This window comes from Heteronotia binoei, chromosome 21 (genome assembly GCF_032191835.1).
Source record: "Heteronotia binoei isolate CCM8104 ecotype False Entrance Well chromosome 21, APGP_CSIRO_Hbin_v1, whole genome shotgun sequence".
NCBI lineage: Eukaryota > Metazoa > Chordata > Lepidosauria > Squamata > Gekkonidae > Heteronotia > Heteronotia binoei.
The window spans coordinates 86,360,127-86,378,228 of NC_083243.1; the positions used below are offsets into that span (position 1 = coordinate 86,360,127).

Sequence of the window (18,102 nt, forward strand, 5' to 3'; positions counted from 1 at the left end):
CCATATAGCAAAATAAAGCGTTAAAAACTGAAATAGAAATTGTCATGTTATGATAAACACAAAGGAAAATTATATATTTGGATTTAGAAATAGTATGTTGCGTCAATTTTATGCCAACCAACCTCCCCAGAAGAAATCCATGTTTCTAAATAAAGAAAAAACCAACAACCTATAAATAATAAAAAAAAATTCACGAATTACATACAAAGAAACTGCCTCATAATATATAAGGATAACAATACAGCCTGACCTCAAGATTGCTCTAAGAACATATGTGAAATTTTCTGGATATTTGAAATATGCTATAAAATCTGAGTTCTATGTGACTAAAAAAGGACCTAATTGTTCCTGTATGCTTCTAATCTCAAATCTATCATCAGTGATCCTAAGCTTTCACAAGAGTACACAGACACCTCAGAATATTTCAAAATTATCTTTATAGCCAGCATTGTGGCATATGATAATAATAATAATAATAATAAATTTATTTTTATATCCCGCCCTCCCCCGCCAAAGACTGGCTTTCAAAAAACACACCAGATATTAGATGTTCTTCTTGCAGCTGGCTCAAAATTCACAAGCGACATATCGCAGCCCCCTGTCTCGTAGAGTGTAGAACTGACCTTACCTATTAAAGAAAAATATTAAAGAAAAATACAATATAGATTTAGCAATGTTTCATCTTTGTGAAAAAATGCAGTATTAAGAACATGTACTCTTGATTACTTTTACAGAATTCCTATCCACATGTAAATTATATTTTTACATATAATTATAACTCAAGGGGAGGATCCTTTGTTGGTATGAAGCAGTGCATCCAAATTGGTCACAATCAAAAATACAGATGAGAACGCACAGGCAAGCATTCCCCCACAGCATTACATATGCACACATTTCACTATCCTGTCCCTGGAATTTTACTGAGTCTGGTCTTTGTACCTAGCTAAATCAACTCATTAACATTCTGTAAAACAGCCAGCATCACAATGCATTAAATCTATCTATGTTGTGGAAATATTTATATTATTGTGTTGTTATTCCATGTCAAAAAGAATACCAGAACTTAAGAAGATCTAAATAGTCAAGGTACAGGGGCATCTTCCTTATACAGGGGAAATTCAAAAAGCTGGACATTTTGTTGGAAAAACATGACCAAGGAAAGATACAGTAATGTATAAAGTTAGGAATGGGGATAATTTTCTAATGCACTACATCAGGACTTGAGATCACCCAATGAAACTGAGTGGTAGCAGGATGTTTCAAACAAATAAAGTAGGTACTTAATTTAATAACATATAACTGATATATGGAATTCATTGCCACATCACCATTAATGGCTGTTTTGAGTTATTCAGGAGCACCTGCTTGGCAGCTATTGGAAACAGAACGCTGGATTAAATGGAATCAAGGATGAACAAACAGAAGTGATCAGATTCATCGTTTTCCCCATACATATCCTAACATGCCATACACACATGCTAAACATTTGTATGTTGTATATAAATTCCCAAGGCCTGTTCTACTCTAGTATATTATAAATTACATGAATTACAAAAGGACATTGGCAGGAAACTTGCAGGAACGGCTATCCCATTCTGCTCACCTTTGCTTCCTCCCCACTTCTCCTACTTCTCTCGCACTATTTCTCCCTCCTGCAGCCTTTTTCTTACTCTCTCTCCCACCTCCATACCTCTCTTTCTGGCCCTTACCCATCACTCGCTCTTTCTGCCCATCACTCTCCTGCCCTCCCCCACCCCTGCAGAGCAGCGACAGCTCTCCAGGAATCACAATGGCTCTCCCTACTACAGAGATCAGTTCTTCTTAGGGTTGTCAGCATCAGGTTGAGAAATTCCTGGAGATCTAAGGGATGAAACCTTGGGAAGGGGAGGTTCAGGGAGGGAAGTGACCTCAGCAGAGTATAATGACATATACGCTACCCTCCACAACAGGCATTTTCTCCAGGGGAACTGATCTCTGCCATCTTGGGAACAGCTGTGGTTTTGAGTGATTTCCAGGCCCCACCTGGAGGTTGGCAACCCTAGTTCCCCTGGAGGAATTTGCTGCTTTGGTGGAGGGACCCTATGGCACTAGACCCTTTTGAGTTGCCTCCCCTCCTCAAACCTCAGCCCCCAGGCCCCACCCCCAAATCTCCAGTAATTTCCTAACCTGGAGTTGGCAACCTTATCTCCTTCCCATCCAACCTACTTTTATCCGTTCCTCTGTTTTAAGTATTCCCTGTCTCCCCCTTCCCAGCAGCCTCTGCCTAGGAAAACTGTGGCCCAGTTGCATAGTGTCACAGTTCCCTGCCCCATTCTCTCCTCAGGCATTCACCAGCCTACATTTTATCTGCCTCCCATCTTCAGCTATAGTTATTACTTATTTACTTCATTTATACCCAACCATTCTCCACAGTGGGGACCAAAGCAGTATACATTTTTCTTCTTTGCTCCTTTTTATCCACACAAAAACCCTGTGAGGTAGATTAGGCTGAAAGTATGTGACTGGTCTAAAATCATCCAGTGAGCTTCTGCAATAAGATGGGGATTTGAACCTGGGTCTACCAGACCCTACTCTGAAGCTCTTACAGCTATACCACACTGGCTTTCATAGGGTGGCTGCTGTTGAACATTAGCAAGCAGCCAGGCCTAGTTAAGTCACACAAGCCCAGTGATATCAAGTCACTAAGAGGTAGATGCCAGGCCTTGGGTTGCCAACCTCCAGGCAGGACCTGGAGATCCGTTCCTCTGGAGGGTGGATTTTATGCATTATATCCAGCTGATGTCTCTCCCCTCTCCAAATCCTGCTCTCTTTAGACTCCACCCCTAAATCTCCAGGAATCTCCCAACCTGGATATGGCAACCTGAGTCTGGCCTGGCCCCAAAATGCCCTTCTTCAATGGCCAAAATAGGGCTAGAAAGGGCTCTGCCTCCTAGCCCTTGCTTTTATTGACAGCTGCACAGTGATTTTTTTTTTAATTCACACTTTCCTGCAAACCAAGGGCCCTTTTCAGGTTTGTAGAAAGATCTGTCTTACCCATTCATTGCTCCAGTAACCGGATTTAAGTATCCAAAGATATCCTGACTTCGCTATTAGAATATAAGATTTACTTTGTCTCCCCCACAGTGCTAACTGTCTTCTTGAACAGGGAACAGAGGATTCATTTCAGAGAACGAAGTTTTGCCAATTTCCCTGTATATAGGACAGCAAACAAAATTCTTGCTTTGATCACTGAATTACAAAAGTTACCTTGAGATTATTTACATTAATATAAACGTTGTTTTGTTTTCTGACTCACTACTTTGAATTAATACACTTGATTAGCACACATGCAGATCAGATTCTTAAGTAACACCACTTGCTTTGTTGACTGTAGCAAATTGGAATCAGATCCAGACAGCCTAAGTTTTGAGAGCTCCAGTTCCTATTTTCCTTTTAGGCCTTCAGCATGCCACAAATGACCATCACAGCTATCAGCAGTATAGTAACTTTTGTGGGGCTCATAACATTTGTACTTATTTGAAGACTGATAGAGGCTTAAATGAAGAAATAACACTACAATTAAGAACTCAGGTTTGTTGCTGATGTTTGACTTGACTACCATAATTTCTGACCAACTGGTGAAGCACAGCAGTGATCTGGTTTGCAAACTCCCCTCCCCTGCATCAAGCCGCAGCTGACTAATGGCAACCCTGTAAGGTTTTCAAGGCTAGAGGCATTTGGAGGTGGTTTGCCATTGCCTGCCTCTGAATCATGACCCTGGTATTTCTTGGCGGTCTTCCATCCAAATACTAGCCAGGGCCAATCCTGCTTAGCTTCCCAGATATGATGAGATTGAACTATCTAGGTTAGGGCAGTGATGTAAGAGCAGAGAGAAAAATTAACCAAAGTTTCAGCTAATTCTGGTTTACACACAGTTACCAATGACACATTCTGCCACTGAGCTCAAGAGATACACGATATAAATGCTCAGTGAAGCCCTTTTATTTCCATTACTGGTCTGTAAAAATATTCTAACTGGCAAAATGATGGTAATATTTCTTTATCACCTTATGTCTGAATGACTAGTTGCCTTTTCCTTTGTTGTTACTTTTTCTCACTTAGGAATGGCAAACAGCATGCAACTATGGAATCAAACTGTGGCCCATCTTTGTGCTTTTCTCACGTATGTTTACTACAGTACATTCAAGTTTAGTATGATGTTTACTACTGTACACGTATGTTTACTACTGTACATTCCAGTTTAGTATGATGCAGCTTGGCGAAAACCAATGATTTATTGTCTCTAAATCATGATTAATGTTCTCAACTATAGTAAGCACAAACTTATGGTTTGGTAACACATCTGTAATTAAAAAGAGCCACTGGTTTTCTTTTGAGAACATAGAACAAACCAGAATACTAATCCAAAACTACAGTACACAATGGATAATCATTTAATCCTTCACCAAAGCAATGTAATGTGAAGGGTAAATATGCCTACAAATGCATAATTAAAATTGTGACTTATATGACTCCTGGACATATATCTATTATGGTGTTTGCAGATACATTTATCTTTCAAGTGTTATAACATGGTGAAGATTGCATAAACTCATTTTGTATGAGTTGGATCCTAAGAAGCTGCAGAGCAAGTTTGCTGAAGAGATTTTTAGTTTTCCCCTTTCCACTGATGCTTCTTATATCTTCTGCAAAACCACTCCTGAAGGTCAAAAGGCCCCCCATGAATGTTGTGAGAGGCAATAAGAAGGGTTACCACAGAAGGACAAATTAGCAGTTCACTGCAGTAAGTGAGAATTTATGCCAGTTCTCCCTTCTAGCTTCAGCCCATTTTTATATTACCATAAAATTATTAACGAATGTGGAACAAAAAAAAAACATTCCATGTGGGAAGCTTGGCTTTCCAGACATCTGATAAACTGTATAAGACATGTATCTTTTATGGAAACTAGGGTTAAGATAAAGCCATGATCAACAACATGAAGTCCTGTTAACCATGGGAGGCAACGTTTCAAAGACTTTATACACTATCTCGTTTATGTAACCCCATTTACTTTCAGCATGGGCCTCGTTTGTCAGAACAGCCCCTCCACTTTACAGTATACATAAAAGCCAGGTTTCTAAACTACAGAATTGTAAAGAGATATAGAAGCAACTTAGGCAGCTCTAGCTAAACCTAGTCAGAGTTTATAACTGTTGCTCTGCCTTGCCTATTTCTTAGTTCCTGTCAGTGTGCCTTGAAGCTTCTTGTTCCTCGTACTTGCAGTAATCCAAATATATACTAATAAGGTTTTTGTGCATGCAAATCTGCATTAAGAATTTTATCTGAAGAACATGGGGTCCCCACTTGTCAGGATCCATGTTCTGTCTCCTGTCATGTTTACTTTATATCATTATCTTGCTAAACAGAATGTTATGCCTGTGTGCTGGTCTTGTGAAGGTTATTGGGCCTCCTCCCTGTGGAGCCGCTACTTACTGCCTGGGAATGTGGGGGCATCCCTTGTATCATCTGGACACGAAGGCTGTAAACAGCTTTCATTCCTCAAGAGATAGAGAACCTGGTTCCTTGTGACCTGGTTGCAAGAGTGAAACCTTTGAAGGTTGGGGGGAGGGGGGGCGGGAAGAGAAAGCCCATGCTTTTTGGAATTACTTAACAATACTTACACAATGCTTTCACTTCAGGCAAAGCCTCCCAAGGGAAAAGTATGCATTTGTGACATATCAATAAAGCTTTCCTATGCCTTCATAGTCGAATTCTATCTTATTACTTGGCAAAACCACACACCACTAAGCACAGAATTTAGGCTCCCTTAGTGATACATAATGGGAGTGGGCAGGAATCTAGTCACAAACCTAAATTCACAAAAATTGCCTGGTTCATGGTTCACGAGCCAAGGGTTGTGCAATCTGTGCAATCACACCTGTAACAAACCTCCATGGTTTTTACAGAGGTTCATGTTGGCGGTTTGTGCGGCAGACACACTGGTGGGTAGACTTCTACAGCCCTGGAAACACCATTAGTGGCCCTCTTAAAAGCACACAAAAGTGACCCTTTTGGAACCTGGGGGCCCAAAGTGTGAAAGAGCCCAGGTCAGGGGTGGAAGGAGATGAGGGAAAGGCAGAAGAGGGATGCATGGCAGCGGTGCAGGAGAGGGAGGAGGCAGAGACCCAAGGCTTGCGGAGAAAGGGGAAGGTGATCTCCTTTTTTCAGAAGCAGCGGAAATTTCAGGAAACCAACCCATAGGGCAGTCATATGAGGTCAAGAAAGAAAGGGAGACCCCAGGAGGCCCAAAAGTCAAGGATTGCAGGGTCAGAAGGAAAGGGGGGGCAATCTCTCTTTTATGGCAGCGGTGTGAGTTCTGGGGAACTGGCCTATGGGGCAATCAGAGGGAGGCCAGCAGATGAGGTCATGGCAACAAAGGGGACCCTCAGGAGGCCCAGAAATCAAGGATTACAGGGTTGGAAGGAAAAGGGGGTGGGCAATCTCCTTTTGATAGAAGTAGCAGCATTTCTGGAAAACCAGCCCATGAGACAGTCAGAGGAAGGTCAGGAGATAAGGCCAGGCAGGGGACCCCGGAAGGTTCAGAAGGCAGGGATTACAGAGTTGGAAGAAAAAAGGCCAGTCTCTTTGATGGAAGTGGCAGGAGTTTTGGGAAACCAGCCTCTGGGGTAGTCAGAGGGAGGCCAGCAGATGAGGCCTGGCCAAAAAGGGGACCCCCCAAGAAGCCCAGAAGCTGAGGATTGCTGGGTCACAAGGAAGAGGGCTTTTAGTGTCCTGGCCCCACTGGTGGACCTCTTGATGGCACCTGGGTTTTTTGGCCACTGTGTGACACAGAGTGTTGGACTAGATGGGCCATTGGCCTGCTTCAACATGGCTTCTCTTATGTTCTTAAGAAGGGGGGCAATCTCCCTTTGGTAGAAGAGGAAAGTCAGCTGAAGACTCACTGTGAGTTTGGCATCTCTAGCATGCAGGAGGGCCATTCTACTGCATCGTGAACCTCACAAAATAAGCCAGTTCAGTAAATGGGAACGTTCGTGGTTCATGATACCCCATGAACCACTATAAGCCTCCATTTCTCAATTTGTGCCCATCCCTAATGCATACTCAGGTAACAATGACAGGCATCGGACTCTCTCTCTCTCTTTTTGGCCATGCTTCCTCCCATAAGAAAGGAACAATGGCTGGACTACATGAAGGAAGCTGGAACAAAGAGAGACAAGAAAAGAAAAAAATAAACTGGCAAACAAGATGACTTGAACATATTTGACAGACTCACTAGAATCTGCTTTTGACTAATAAGCAAAAGCCATGTAACAATGCCACGAATTAATATCAAAACATGCCTACTAAAAGCACAGCACATGGTCACACAGCACCAAAGCAGTTCACACAGTGTTCACAATGTTTCTCCCTGCACTTCTGGACACCTATAATCAATGTTCCCTCTAAACTGAGTTAGCATGAGCTAGCTCACAGATTTTTAGCCTCCAGTTCACACAGATTTTTAGCCTCCAGTTTTTGTCTTAGCTCAGGAAAAAATTTCCCAAAGCAAACTGATTTATGCAGTAGCTCACAGCTTTTAATGCCAGTAGCTCACAAAGTAGAATTTTTGCTCACAAGACTCTGCAGCTTAGAGGAAACACTGCCTGTAATATGTGTTATACAATTTTGCTTTGCCCGTCAAACAACTAATGGTCACAGTTATCACATTTTATTACAACCATCCAGTGAACAGAACCATTAAGCCATAAATCAAGTCATGAAATATCTAAAGACAGGAAACTGTGATTAAAGAACATACAGCTCCAGAATGACTGCAAGCCTTACCCCTCCAACTCCCTCCCCAATTTTTAAATAAGTTCATGTTGTGATATTTTCACTGCCTGAAGTACTGAACTATCATTATTAATTTTTATGCATCCACCAAGCTCCAAACTACTGAGGGAATGTGATCCAGATTAAATTCAGATGTATAACCTGGTAATCAAATGTATATGTAGATTTCCAAAAAAGGAGAATGTATATGTATGTTTCCAAAAAGCAGAATTTTCTAGAATGCAATTATAACCATTAGTATTTACAGAAACATCATCAATGTAGGAAGAATGATAACTAGAAACTTGGGAGGGGGATGACAACTTGATGATGTACAAGCAGAAATTAGTATTCAGCCCACGCAACCCATGCCCTGCATGCAAGACAATCAGGAAATGATCTTCTCCTCAGCTCCTAGCAGTTGAAATCAGTCTGTGGTTGCCTGAAGAGAGGCAATAACCCATTCTTTTCCATATGAGCTCTCTTCAGTCATCAGAAGGCAACCATGCTCTCTGAGGAGGCTACTGCAACCTAATTGTAACACTAGAAGAGACACAGAATGAAGAACAGCTTGCTCTGGGAGATGAGAGAGAAGAAAGAGTCAGGTGAATGTCTGACAGTTAGCTGTTCTTTTCCTGGGTCTAATTTCTGTCCTGACATTAAATATTCAGCCAGACAAGAAGGAAAAGCAAAATCCCCTGAACGCTAACACCTTACATTTTAATGCTTTTAATGTTCAGTAGCAAGGCAAGCATGATTCCTGAGGCATAACTGTGCTGGTGATGGTAGTAGGGTTTGGGGAGCTGCCCGCAGCTGAGACATTTGCCAGCCAGAAACAGGAAAATACCGCTTTAGCTGCAGAGTCTCTGCTTCAATACCAGCCTGTTACAGGCAGATACATAGGGGAAGTAGATTGAGGCATGATGCCATCTCAGAACATCCCTAGCACAGTACTATGATTTTATGTGGTGCAGTCTGGGGCTAGTGAAGGAAACTTTTAGATGAGGAGGATCAGAGGTAGTTAGCTATAGCCCAATGTTTATGGTAAGAGTGGGACCCTCCCTCCCAAAATTAACAACAGAACTTTAGTCTATAATATATCAGCAGAACAATCAATGGTGCCCCAATTGTACTACAAGCCTTCCTAATAGTTTTCCCAACATTCCTCCAACTTTCCCTGTGGTGGATTTATCACTGCAGCCATGAACCTAAAAAGGGGGCAGGAGGAAGACAAATGGAAAAGATAATTAATGTAGGGAGTTTGCACAGTGACCACTTTAATGCCACCAGCATTGCCCCTCTCCTGCTATACTCTAAGACTAGTTGGTATAGCCGCTGAAATGTTACAATATTTGAGCGCTTTCATGTTATTAATTTTTTTAATAGCAGTATTATGGGAGAATGACTGACCCATAAAGCACATGAATACAGACCATACATATTCATATAGCATGCTAAATAAAAGGGTCAAAAATAACCCAAGTGGACTGAATTTAGACATTTGTTGAAGGAAAAGGTATAAGACAAAGGTATCAGTTATAGAATGTTTACATGACTGCAGAAAACAAATGTAAAAAGTCCAATAAATGTAAGAGCAATGCAATCCTAATTATGCTTATTCAGAAGTATATGTCACCAAATTCAGTGGGACCTACTCCTAGAAAAACCTGAGCAGAATGAAGCTTTGGAACATTATGAAATTTTAAGCTACTCAGTACCCCAATTAGTTCTTCCAAAGAGTTTAACATGGCATATGTGGATGTCTTTAGCCACTGAATCCCCAAGGCAGCTGTGCTGCAACAAGGTGCCTTCTTTTATGATCATACCAACCACATGATGGCACTACTGAATTCCCATGTCCTATAATTGTTAAATGGAAGGTAGAAAGAGGGTTGACAGCCTAGGAAATACAACTGGAATTCACCATAACCTAAGATTTAATATAATCTAATATATATGTAAAAAGCTTTTTTATAAAAAAAGAACATGGTCTTAATCTCATGCATATGCTTGTGCACACAATAAGGGGATAGAGGCACCGTCTCATTACTTTGTTGACTCCCTTGACCTAAGAAATCTGTAGCCAGTATTTTCACAATCTCTGTAAAGTAATATTACTTCATGCTGGTCTGGAGACCAAGTCCTATGAGAAAAGGTTGAAGGAGCTCAGTATGTTTAGAGGAGATGACTGAGAGGTGATATGATAGCCATCTTCAAGTACTTGAAGCGCTGTCCTATAGAGCAGGGGTGGCCAACGGCAGCTCTCCAGATGTTTTTTGCCTACAACTCCCATTAGCCCCAGCCATTGGCCGTGCTGGCTGAGGCTGATGGGAGCTGTAGGCAAAAAACATCTGGAGAGCTACCATTGGCCACCACTGCTATAGAGGATGGTGCAGAGTTGTTTTCTGTTGCTGCAGGTCAGACCAGAACCAATGGGTTGAAATTAAATCAAAAGAGTTTCCAGTTAAACATTAGGAAGACTTCCTGACAGAATGGTTACTCAGTGGAACAGGCTTCTTTGGGAAGTGGTGGGCTCTCCTTCTTTGGAGGCTAGATGGCCACCTGACAGCAGTGTTGATTCTGTGAACTTAGGCAGATGAAGAAGAAGAAGAAGAAGAAGAAGAAGAAGAAGAAGAAGAAGAAGATGATGATGATGATGATGATGATGATATTGGATTTATATCCTGCCCTCCACTCCGAAGAGTCTCAAAGCAGCTCACAATCTCCTTTACCTTCCTCCCCCACAACAGACACCCTGTGAGGTGGGTGGGGCTGGAGAGGGCTCTTACAGCAGCTGCCCTTTCAAGGACAACCTCTGTCAGGGCTATGGCTGACCCAAGAGAGGGAGGGCAGGAAGGGTTGCATCAGTGCTTAGTTCTCATGGGCCCTTTCTTACATGCCCAGGGAAATGCTGATCGCCACTTTGGGGTCAGGAAGCAATCTTTTGCCAAGCCACTTTGGCCAGGGATCCTGGGTTTTTTTTTAAATGCCTCTTCTGAGCATGGAATAGGGGTCACTGGAGGTCTTTTTTGGGGGGGGGTCTTTTGTGAATTTCCTGCATTGTGCAGGGAGTTGGATTATATAACCCTGGAGGTCCCTTCCAACTCTATGATTCTAGGTTGTTCTCTTCAAATGATACCCATGCTTCTATTTATGATGTGCTTGTGAGAGTTAAAGAGAAAGCTGCCAAGCAGTAGCTGTTTTCTTGCAGCCTAAATTATTAATTGGATTTTATATAAGACATCTGACAGTTCAGCAGTCATCAGATGGCACATTCTGTGCTTGGTACAAAATGTGGAACAGTTCAACAAGTCACTCCTATGACAAATTCCAATTATGCACTCAATTGAAAACAAGCTTACTTAAAAATTACTAAGACTACTTTTACAGCATATTTCTGTTACAGTAATTTAAGATTTCCGGGTAACAGAACACCAGCTCTACCATTGTTTGTCCATTTTAACATACTCTTCAAAATCCAAACATTCTCTTCTACTACAGAAAACTGAGTTATCTACCAACATAGAAAAATTGTTTTCACCTTTTTATGCTGTGACAAGAACTGTAACACAGTAATTTATAATAGTATCAACTCTCCCCAAAATAATTCTCCAGACGGACTGGTCACGATCCACCAACTCTGTGATTGGCCAATCAGCTGCTGTCACTCACCTTTCCAGGAGCCCCCCCCCCACTCTGTCTGTTGTGCTTTGCACACTTTCTGTCACGCCATGGCACCCACACAGCAAGCAACAGCCCTCAGAAGAACAGATGGGAGGCCGGACAAATGGGAGGCCACAACGGCCTTCACTGTCACCAGCTGCACCGCTCTTCTTACGGGCCACAACTGTGGCAGCCAGCTGCCGAGTGACAGCCCTGAGACCTGGCAGCCGCTTGCTCCAGCCTTTGTCTTTTTCTGCCAGTGCGGCGCCAGCCAGGAGCCAAGTGGGTGTCTGTGAGGAACCTCCCTGCTCTTTCCCACCTGCAATGGCGACAAGCAATGGCCTTCATTACTCCGGATGGCTGCTTGGTGCATCCCTTCTCTTCCCCAGCCATGGTGGTGCTGGCTAGGAGGCAAGTGTTGGCCCTCATGACATTAACCGGTTTGGTGTGCCCCTGCTCTTTCCTGCCAGCAGTGGCCCTCATGAGAAACAGTGGCCACATGGGATGCAGGGATGCACCAAACAGCTGGCCAATGTCCTGAGGGCCGCTGCTTGCCTCTTGGCCAGCGCTGCCACAGCCAGGGAAGAGAAGGGATGCACCGAGTGGCTGTCCAGTATTGTAAGGACTGTTGCTTGCCACTTCAGGTGGGGAAAAGCAGGGAGGTTCCTTGCAGCTGCCCTCTGTCCTGGGGGCCGCTGCTTGGCTCCTGGCTGGCACTCACTTGGGAAAGTAGAAGAGGCTTGAGGGGAGGGGGAAGGAAGAGGGTGGTTGGCAAGGTGGAGGCTGTGAGGGGAGGAGGACAAAGAATGGCCACCAGGGCCAACCCCTCTGCTGCCTCCTCAGCCAGGCAGGGGCCTGTAAGCACAAGGGAAGCCACTCCTGCCTGCTTTGCAAGGGGGCTACCCTGCCCCCACATTTATCCAGCATGGCATCACAGAGGAGGGGCAGAGCAGACTGAGGGAGAAGGGATCAGATGGTGGGCCACCAGGAAGACAAAATGGGGTGGTGATGTTGAGCCACATCCTGCAATCATGCTGACACTCCCCAGTCCCTCCCCCCCTCTAGCCTTAACTGGGTATCCAGTTATAAGGATGCTCCACTGCAAAGAATATGATTATATCCTCCCCCCTCCGCCGTCCATCCCCATGTAAGGCTGGCTAAATCTCTGCTTCTTGAGAGAACAGATTCCAGCCACCCTACTCTGCTTGGCATCCCAGGTGGGAGGAACCCATGGCAACTCACTCTCCCTCACTTCCCTTGGATTGTGGATGGAGGGCTAGGCACTCAGGGGACCACAAGACTGCTGGCAGGGACCCTTTTCCACACGCCTTACACCCTTCCTCTGCAATGACAGAGGTGTCAGTTTGTCATCCAAATCCTCCTGGAATTAATGAAAAAGGCAAAAGTTAAGGAGCAGTCTGGCCAAAATGGCCTCCGTTCTTCTCCCCCTCCCCCAGACTCTCTGGCCCTATTCTATTCAAGCAGTAGAGCCTATCTGGAAGAGCAATCCAATCTGTACTTCTCCTGCCCAGGCTCCTTTCAGGCTGAGATCAGAGCCGGAGGGCGGGGGGGAGAGGGGATTGCTTTTTATTTTTTTCCTTTTACTTTACTACAGCAGCCACCACTTTCACCTCATTTATATGCCCAGTAAGCAAAGATCACAGCCTGCTTCCCTCCTTGGAAAGATTTCAGAGGCATAGCAAGGCAAGGAGGGGTTTTTGAGGCACAGTTCCCAAATCCTTGGGTGGGCTTTGGGGTTGGAGGGAGGGGCAGATAAAGGGAAAGAGATAGGGTTACCAACCCTAGGCTAGGAAATTCCTGGAGATTTAAGGGGTGGAGCCTGGAGACAGTGGGGTTTGAGGAGGGGTGGGATCTCAGATAGGTACAATGCCATAGACTCCACCCTCCAAACCATCAATTTCCTCCTGGGAATCACTGTTGCCAGTCTCCAGGTGAGGGCTGGAAATCACTCAGAATTACAACTGCTCTTCAGATGGCAGAGATCAGCTCCTCTTGAGGTGTGGGGAGTGAATGCATTCACATGTGTGGGTGGGAAGACAGCAAGGGTGGGGGGCACTCACCCAGAGTCTCTTTCTAGAACTCATTTTATTTTTCTTCACAAACTGGGTCTTATTCCCAGTTTAATATAAAGCATAAGGACAACAGTGTTTTAAAATACTATTGCCTGTATCTAGATAACAGTTTTGAAAACCAAATAATGGATCACTGCTCTAGTCATCTATAAAATAGCATACTCCTGGGCAGGAATGGCCAAACTGTGGCTTTGGAGCCACATGTGGCTCTTTCACACATATTGTGTGGCTCTTGAAGCCCCCACCACCTCATTAGCCAGCTTGGAAAAGGCATTTGTCTCTTTAATCAGTTCTCCAAGCCAAACCAGATGATGGCTTGCAGAATGTATTTAAAGTTGCTTTCTTCCCACCTCTCTCTCCCTCCTCCCTATCTATTTGCCTGCCTGCCTTCCTTCCAACTCTCAGACATCTGACATTTATTCCATGTGGCTCTTATGTTGCTTAACATAAGAGCCACATGGAATAAATGTCACCCCTGCTTCAGGGTCATTAAACTGGGGGAGGGAAAGAATTTTCAGATTTGCATGCTCCTTCCACATCTACTCATAACTAGTTCAATATGGAAAATCTTTTGCTGTTGCAGCAAGTCTTACTTTGTCATTATGTCTAAACCAGAAATTGTGGGTTTTGTTCTTTGGTCAAACCAACGTTCCAAATTATGTAATGACAGCTTATGGTTTCCTGCAAGAGCAGAAGTCTTTAATTGAGCAGTATGTCAGGAAGGAAGAACATGAGTCCAAGAGTCCCCCAAGCTTATAACCAAGCAAGATTTGACATTACGTGTAAAGCATGCAAATATATGTTCACCAGCATCGATATCTTTGTTTGTCTGCTCGATTTATATCCCGCCTTCCCTGCCAAAGCAGGCTCAGGATGGCTCCATTAAAAATCTCCATTAAAAACACTAAATGTTATCTGATGTAGGCTATTTTAAGCAACCTTATGAGGAAAGGTTGAAGGAGCTGGGGATGTTTAGCCTGGAGAGGAGGCGGCTGAGAGGTGATATGATCACCATCTTCAAGTACTTGAAGGGCTGTCATATAGAGGATGGTGTGGAATTATTTTCTGTGGCCCCAGAAGGTAGGACCAGAACCAATGGTTTGAAATTAAATCAAAAGATTTTCCAGCTTAACATTAGGAAGAAGTTCCTGACCGTTAGAGAGGTTCCTCAGTGGAGCAGGCTTCCTCGGAAGGTGGTGGGCTCTCCTTCCTTGGAGGTTTTTAAATAGAGGCTAGATGGCCATCTGACAGCAATGAAGATCTTGTGAATTTAGGGGGAGGTGTTTGTGAGTTTCCTGCATTGTGTAGGGGGTTGGACTAGATGACCCTAGAGGTCCCTCCTGAGCCTGCCTTGGCGAGGAGGGCGGGATATAAATAAAAATTATTATTATTATTATCTATGATTCTAATGTGTCCAAAGTATACCCAATATGGGATTAAAGAACTAATTTGGTATTTATCAGAACAGTGATTATAGCCTTAGTACAATTACTTAATGTGAGATGTTACAAAAGAAAAAAGGCCAGAAGCAATTTGTTATAAGAGAACCACTCTCAAAATTATGAAATGAAGTTAAGACAAAGTAAATTACAGTGCATCATTACCCAGAAAACTGCTGCATAAATGCTTCAATTTCACCAAGGTTACATAACGCCTGCATACCAAGTTCATCGTGCAAACTGCTACCGTCTACAGCAGATGCATTGTCATGTGGTGCTTCTAAGTGGATACTCCCATTTCTCACCAACAAGGAGGCGCTAGCACTGAGCACTGCTGCCTGGGAATGGGGACGGGACTGGACTTTGACTTGGGTTGTGGACTGCTGCCCTTGCTGAACGTCTTGAAGGCTACGAAAGAACACGGATGGTGGAGACATTACAGGGAAGAATACAGAAACAGCTACAAACCAAGTTAACACTTTTTATCTTTTAAAATGGTTAAATGAAAAGTATAGCATGGTTAAAAAGTCAGTATGCATGAAGAACATGTTATGGCAAACCCCAGGAGAACTACTTAAAAAACCCTCACCCAAGCAGCCATTCCAAGAAGCGCTCACTCTGAACAGCCATTTGTGAAACTTCTAAGCTGTGCAGTAGTCTGCCCTAAGCATCTGAGAAAACACAACTGGATCAGTGTGTCAAGCGTATCATGTGGTAAAATGGCATTTTTTAAAAAGGAAAATTTGCTGTTCTCTTTTGCTAACAAACTGCAAACTTCACTCTTTCATGTACATTCAGAGTCAAATTCCAGAATATTGTAAATTAATGGGTCTTTGTGTTAATTCCTTAATGCAAGAGGTTTGCCTAAATTGTTAGTTTAAAGGAAAAAGTAAGATTACACATTACACAATTATGACTTCTTTCAATATTCATATTATCTGGGGTGAGGGAGAAGATGTTTCCCCAGCCATTGCATAAAATCAAATGTCTTTGTGCTATTAAGATCCCTGAGACTGGTGCATCAGCTTTCTGTCACTGAACAATGTTATCTAACCCACTGGGGGGGGTACAAAAAATCATTCTTTTTCATTTCCCTTAGGTTTGTAACAAATAACAGAGGTAAAACTTAGGACTATGATCTACCAGAGACTCACAGGGTGTCTGTAGGCCATTAGTGGCTTCTTAACCTCAGCATCCCATCTATGAAAGGGCAGCAGCAGAAAGTTACCTTACAGATTGATAGGCATAATAGACTATAAAATAAGGTACTTTAAAATATAAAATCTTATATTACTATTGAAAATATTAATTCAAAGTCAACGTACTAACCAACAATTGCCATATAATTATCTGCACGTTCTGTACAATGAAATATTCTTCATATAACCTACAGCATTGTGGACAAGAAAACTGTCTGGAAAATTCTAAAGAGAACATGGACAGAGGTGAGACATCTTGATGATCTGCTCTGACTCTGGCCAAAAATGATGACTAATTATTATCCAAAAATCACTTGGATTCTAACAACAAAACAAAGCTTTCCCTCCACCTCCTTCTCTCCCCCACCCCACCCCACCACTGCTCAAGAAGATGTCCCTGAGTGTCAGGCAGCCCTTTGGAACACTATTCAGTGTTGTATGAGTGACCGTATCCAGGAGAGAGGAGCCTAGAGAAAGCAGTTATATTTGATCCTTTATTTTGTAATATGCATTTCTTCATAACAATGAAAATTCACTTTCCAATATCTGACTTTTCAATTTTCAAATTACCAGATTAATTACTATGTTATTAGTTCTCATGGAAAGCTACATAGATCTCTGTCTCTGTTTTGCAGGTGGGAATTCCACAGAGCAGCTTGCGAGTGTGGCAATTCAAACCCTCTGCCCCCTCTAATCAGTCAGCTGTTCCTGCCCTCCTCTCAGAGTGGATCCTCGTGCCCTGCAAGATGGTCCAAGGTGTTCCTGGAAAACTGTTGCGCTCAGTTCCTGAACAATAGTCTGAGATGTGCCCTATGTTGTCACTTGTACTTGGCATTTGCTGCATGCTCCCTGTGACCCTCCCCCTCCCCTCTGCCACTCTGTCAGTGGGTCTCCAAGGGACTGTCTGGGAGGGCGGGCTCACTCTTTCCTATCACTTCATTCTTGTTCCAGAGTAATGCATCTTCTTAGCAGCTAGGCATATCTTTAATAGCTATCATCCCCGAACTGACAACATGCTCCATTCACATAATTTAAAACAGTGGTCAAATGTCAAACCTTTCCAGAAAGTATTTTCATAAACCTTTAAAATACCTCAGTTCCTTTTGGTCTGGTTTACCTGGCTGATGATCGCCTTCATATTAGAACTAGAACTAGTTGCACTACACTGGAGGGGGCACTATGCATTCAATCGGCAGTTACATGTGCAAATTCATACCCACATAAGCCCCAGTTATACAATCTTTCTTCCTTTTTTATGAGGATAAGATTGGTGTAAACAAATCCCCCATGGAATAACCCTTTCCTTTGTTACATAGTCATGGGAGACTCGCACAAGCATTTCTACACTTGGCAAAAACAATTAAGTGTTCCAAAACTTACTAATGTTTGTTTTGTTATTGACCTGTAGAAATTAGTACTGCAAACTGAGTTTTAACTTTCTCAGTGTCATTAAAATCTACAGTTGTTAAATTAAGTTTGCTTTTTAAAAATTCCTTTCTCCATACAGTTGCATCCAGGGGGGGTTCATGTTATTTTCTCACCTTAAGCATGGTACAATTTCCACTACCACCCAGTACCTAAATGGCACAAAATAGGTTTATGAGAAAATAACATACAGTTCCCTCAGATAAATAAAGTAAATTAAAATTTAAAAATTAACATTAAAAATGATACTTATTGACACAGCAGAACTCATTTTAATGGGTATTACTGTTCTTCCTAGTTTTTTTTAAAAGGAGTTCTGTGGCATATAAGACTAACCAATTTATTACATTCAACTAATTCCTGTATTAAATTTCAACGTTAGACTATCACCTCTGTTTAAGCCTTGGTAATACAACCCATTTCTCTCACACACTACTGATGTCAAAGCTGAGTAACAAAACTACTGCTAT

General features: G+C 42.8%; 1 protein-coding gene across 3 annotated transcripts in view; it reads right to left on the reverse strand.

The window, feature by feature from the left end:
* The window catches only part of PCNX1 (pecanex 1), a 181,838-nt gene that overhangs the window by 69,343 nt on the left and 94,393 nt on the right, over positions 1-18,102 (reverse strand). Inside the window, exons 8-9 of one of the 3 annotated variants that reach the window (XM_060263208.1) lie at positions 15,232-15,416; positions 538-628 (exon numbers count right to left, since the gene is read on the reverse strand). The exons of 1 other annotated variant lie outside the window; for it this stretch is intronic. In XM_060263208.1, coding sequence (XP_060119191.1) covers positions 538-628; positions 15,232-15,416 — 276 coding nt within the window. The remainder of the gene's footprint in view (positions 1-537; positions 629-15,231; positions 15,417-18,102) is intronic. One more of the 3 variants, XM_060263210.1, reaches the window with a different exon arrangement.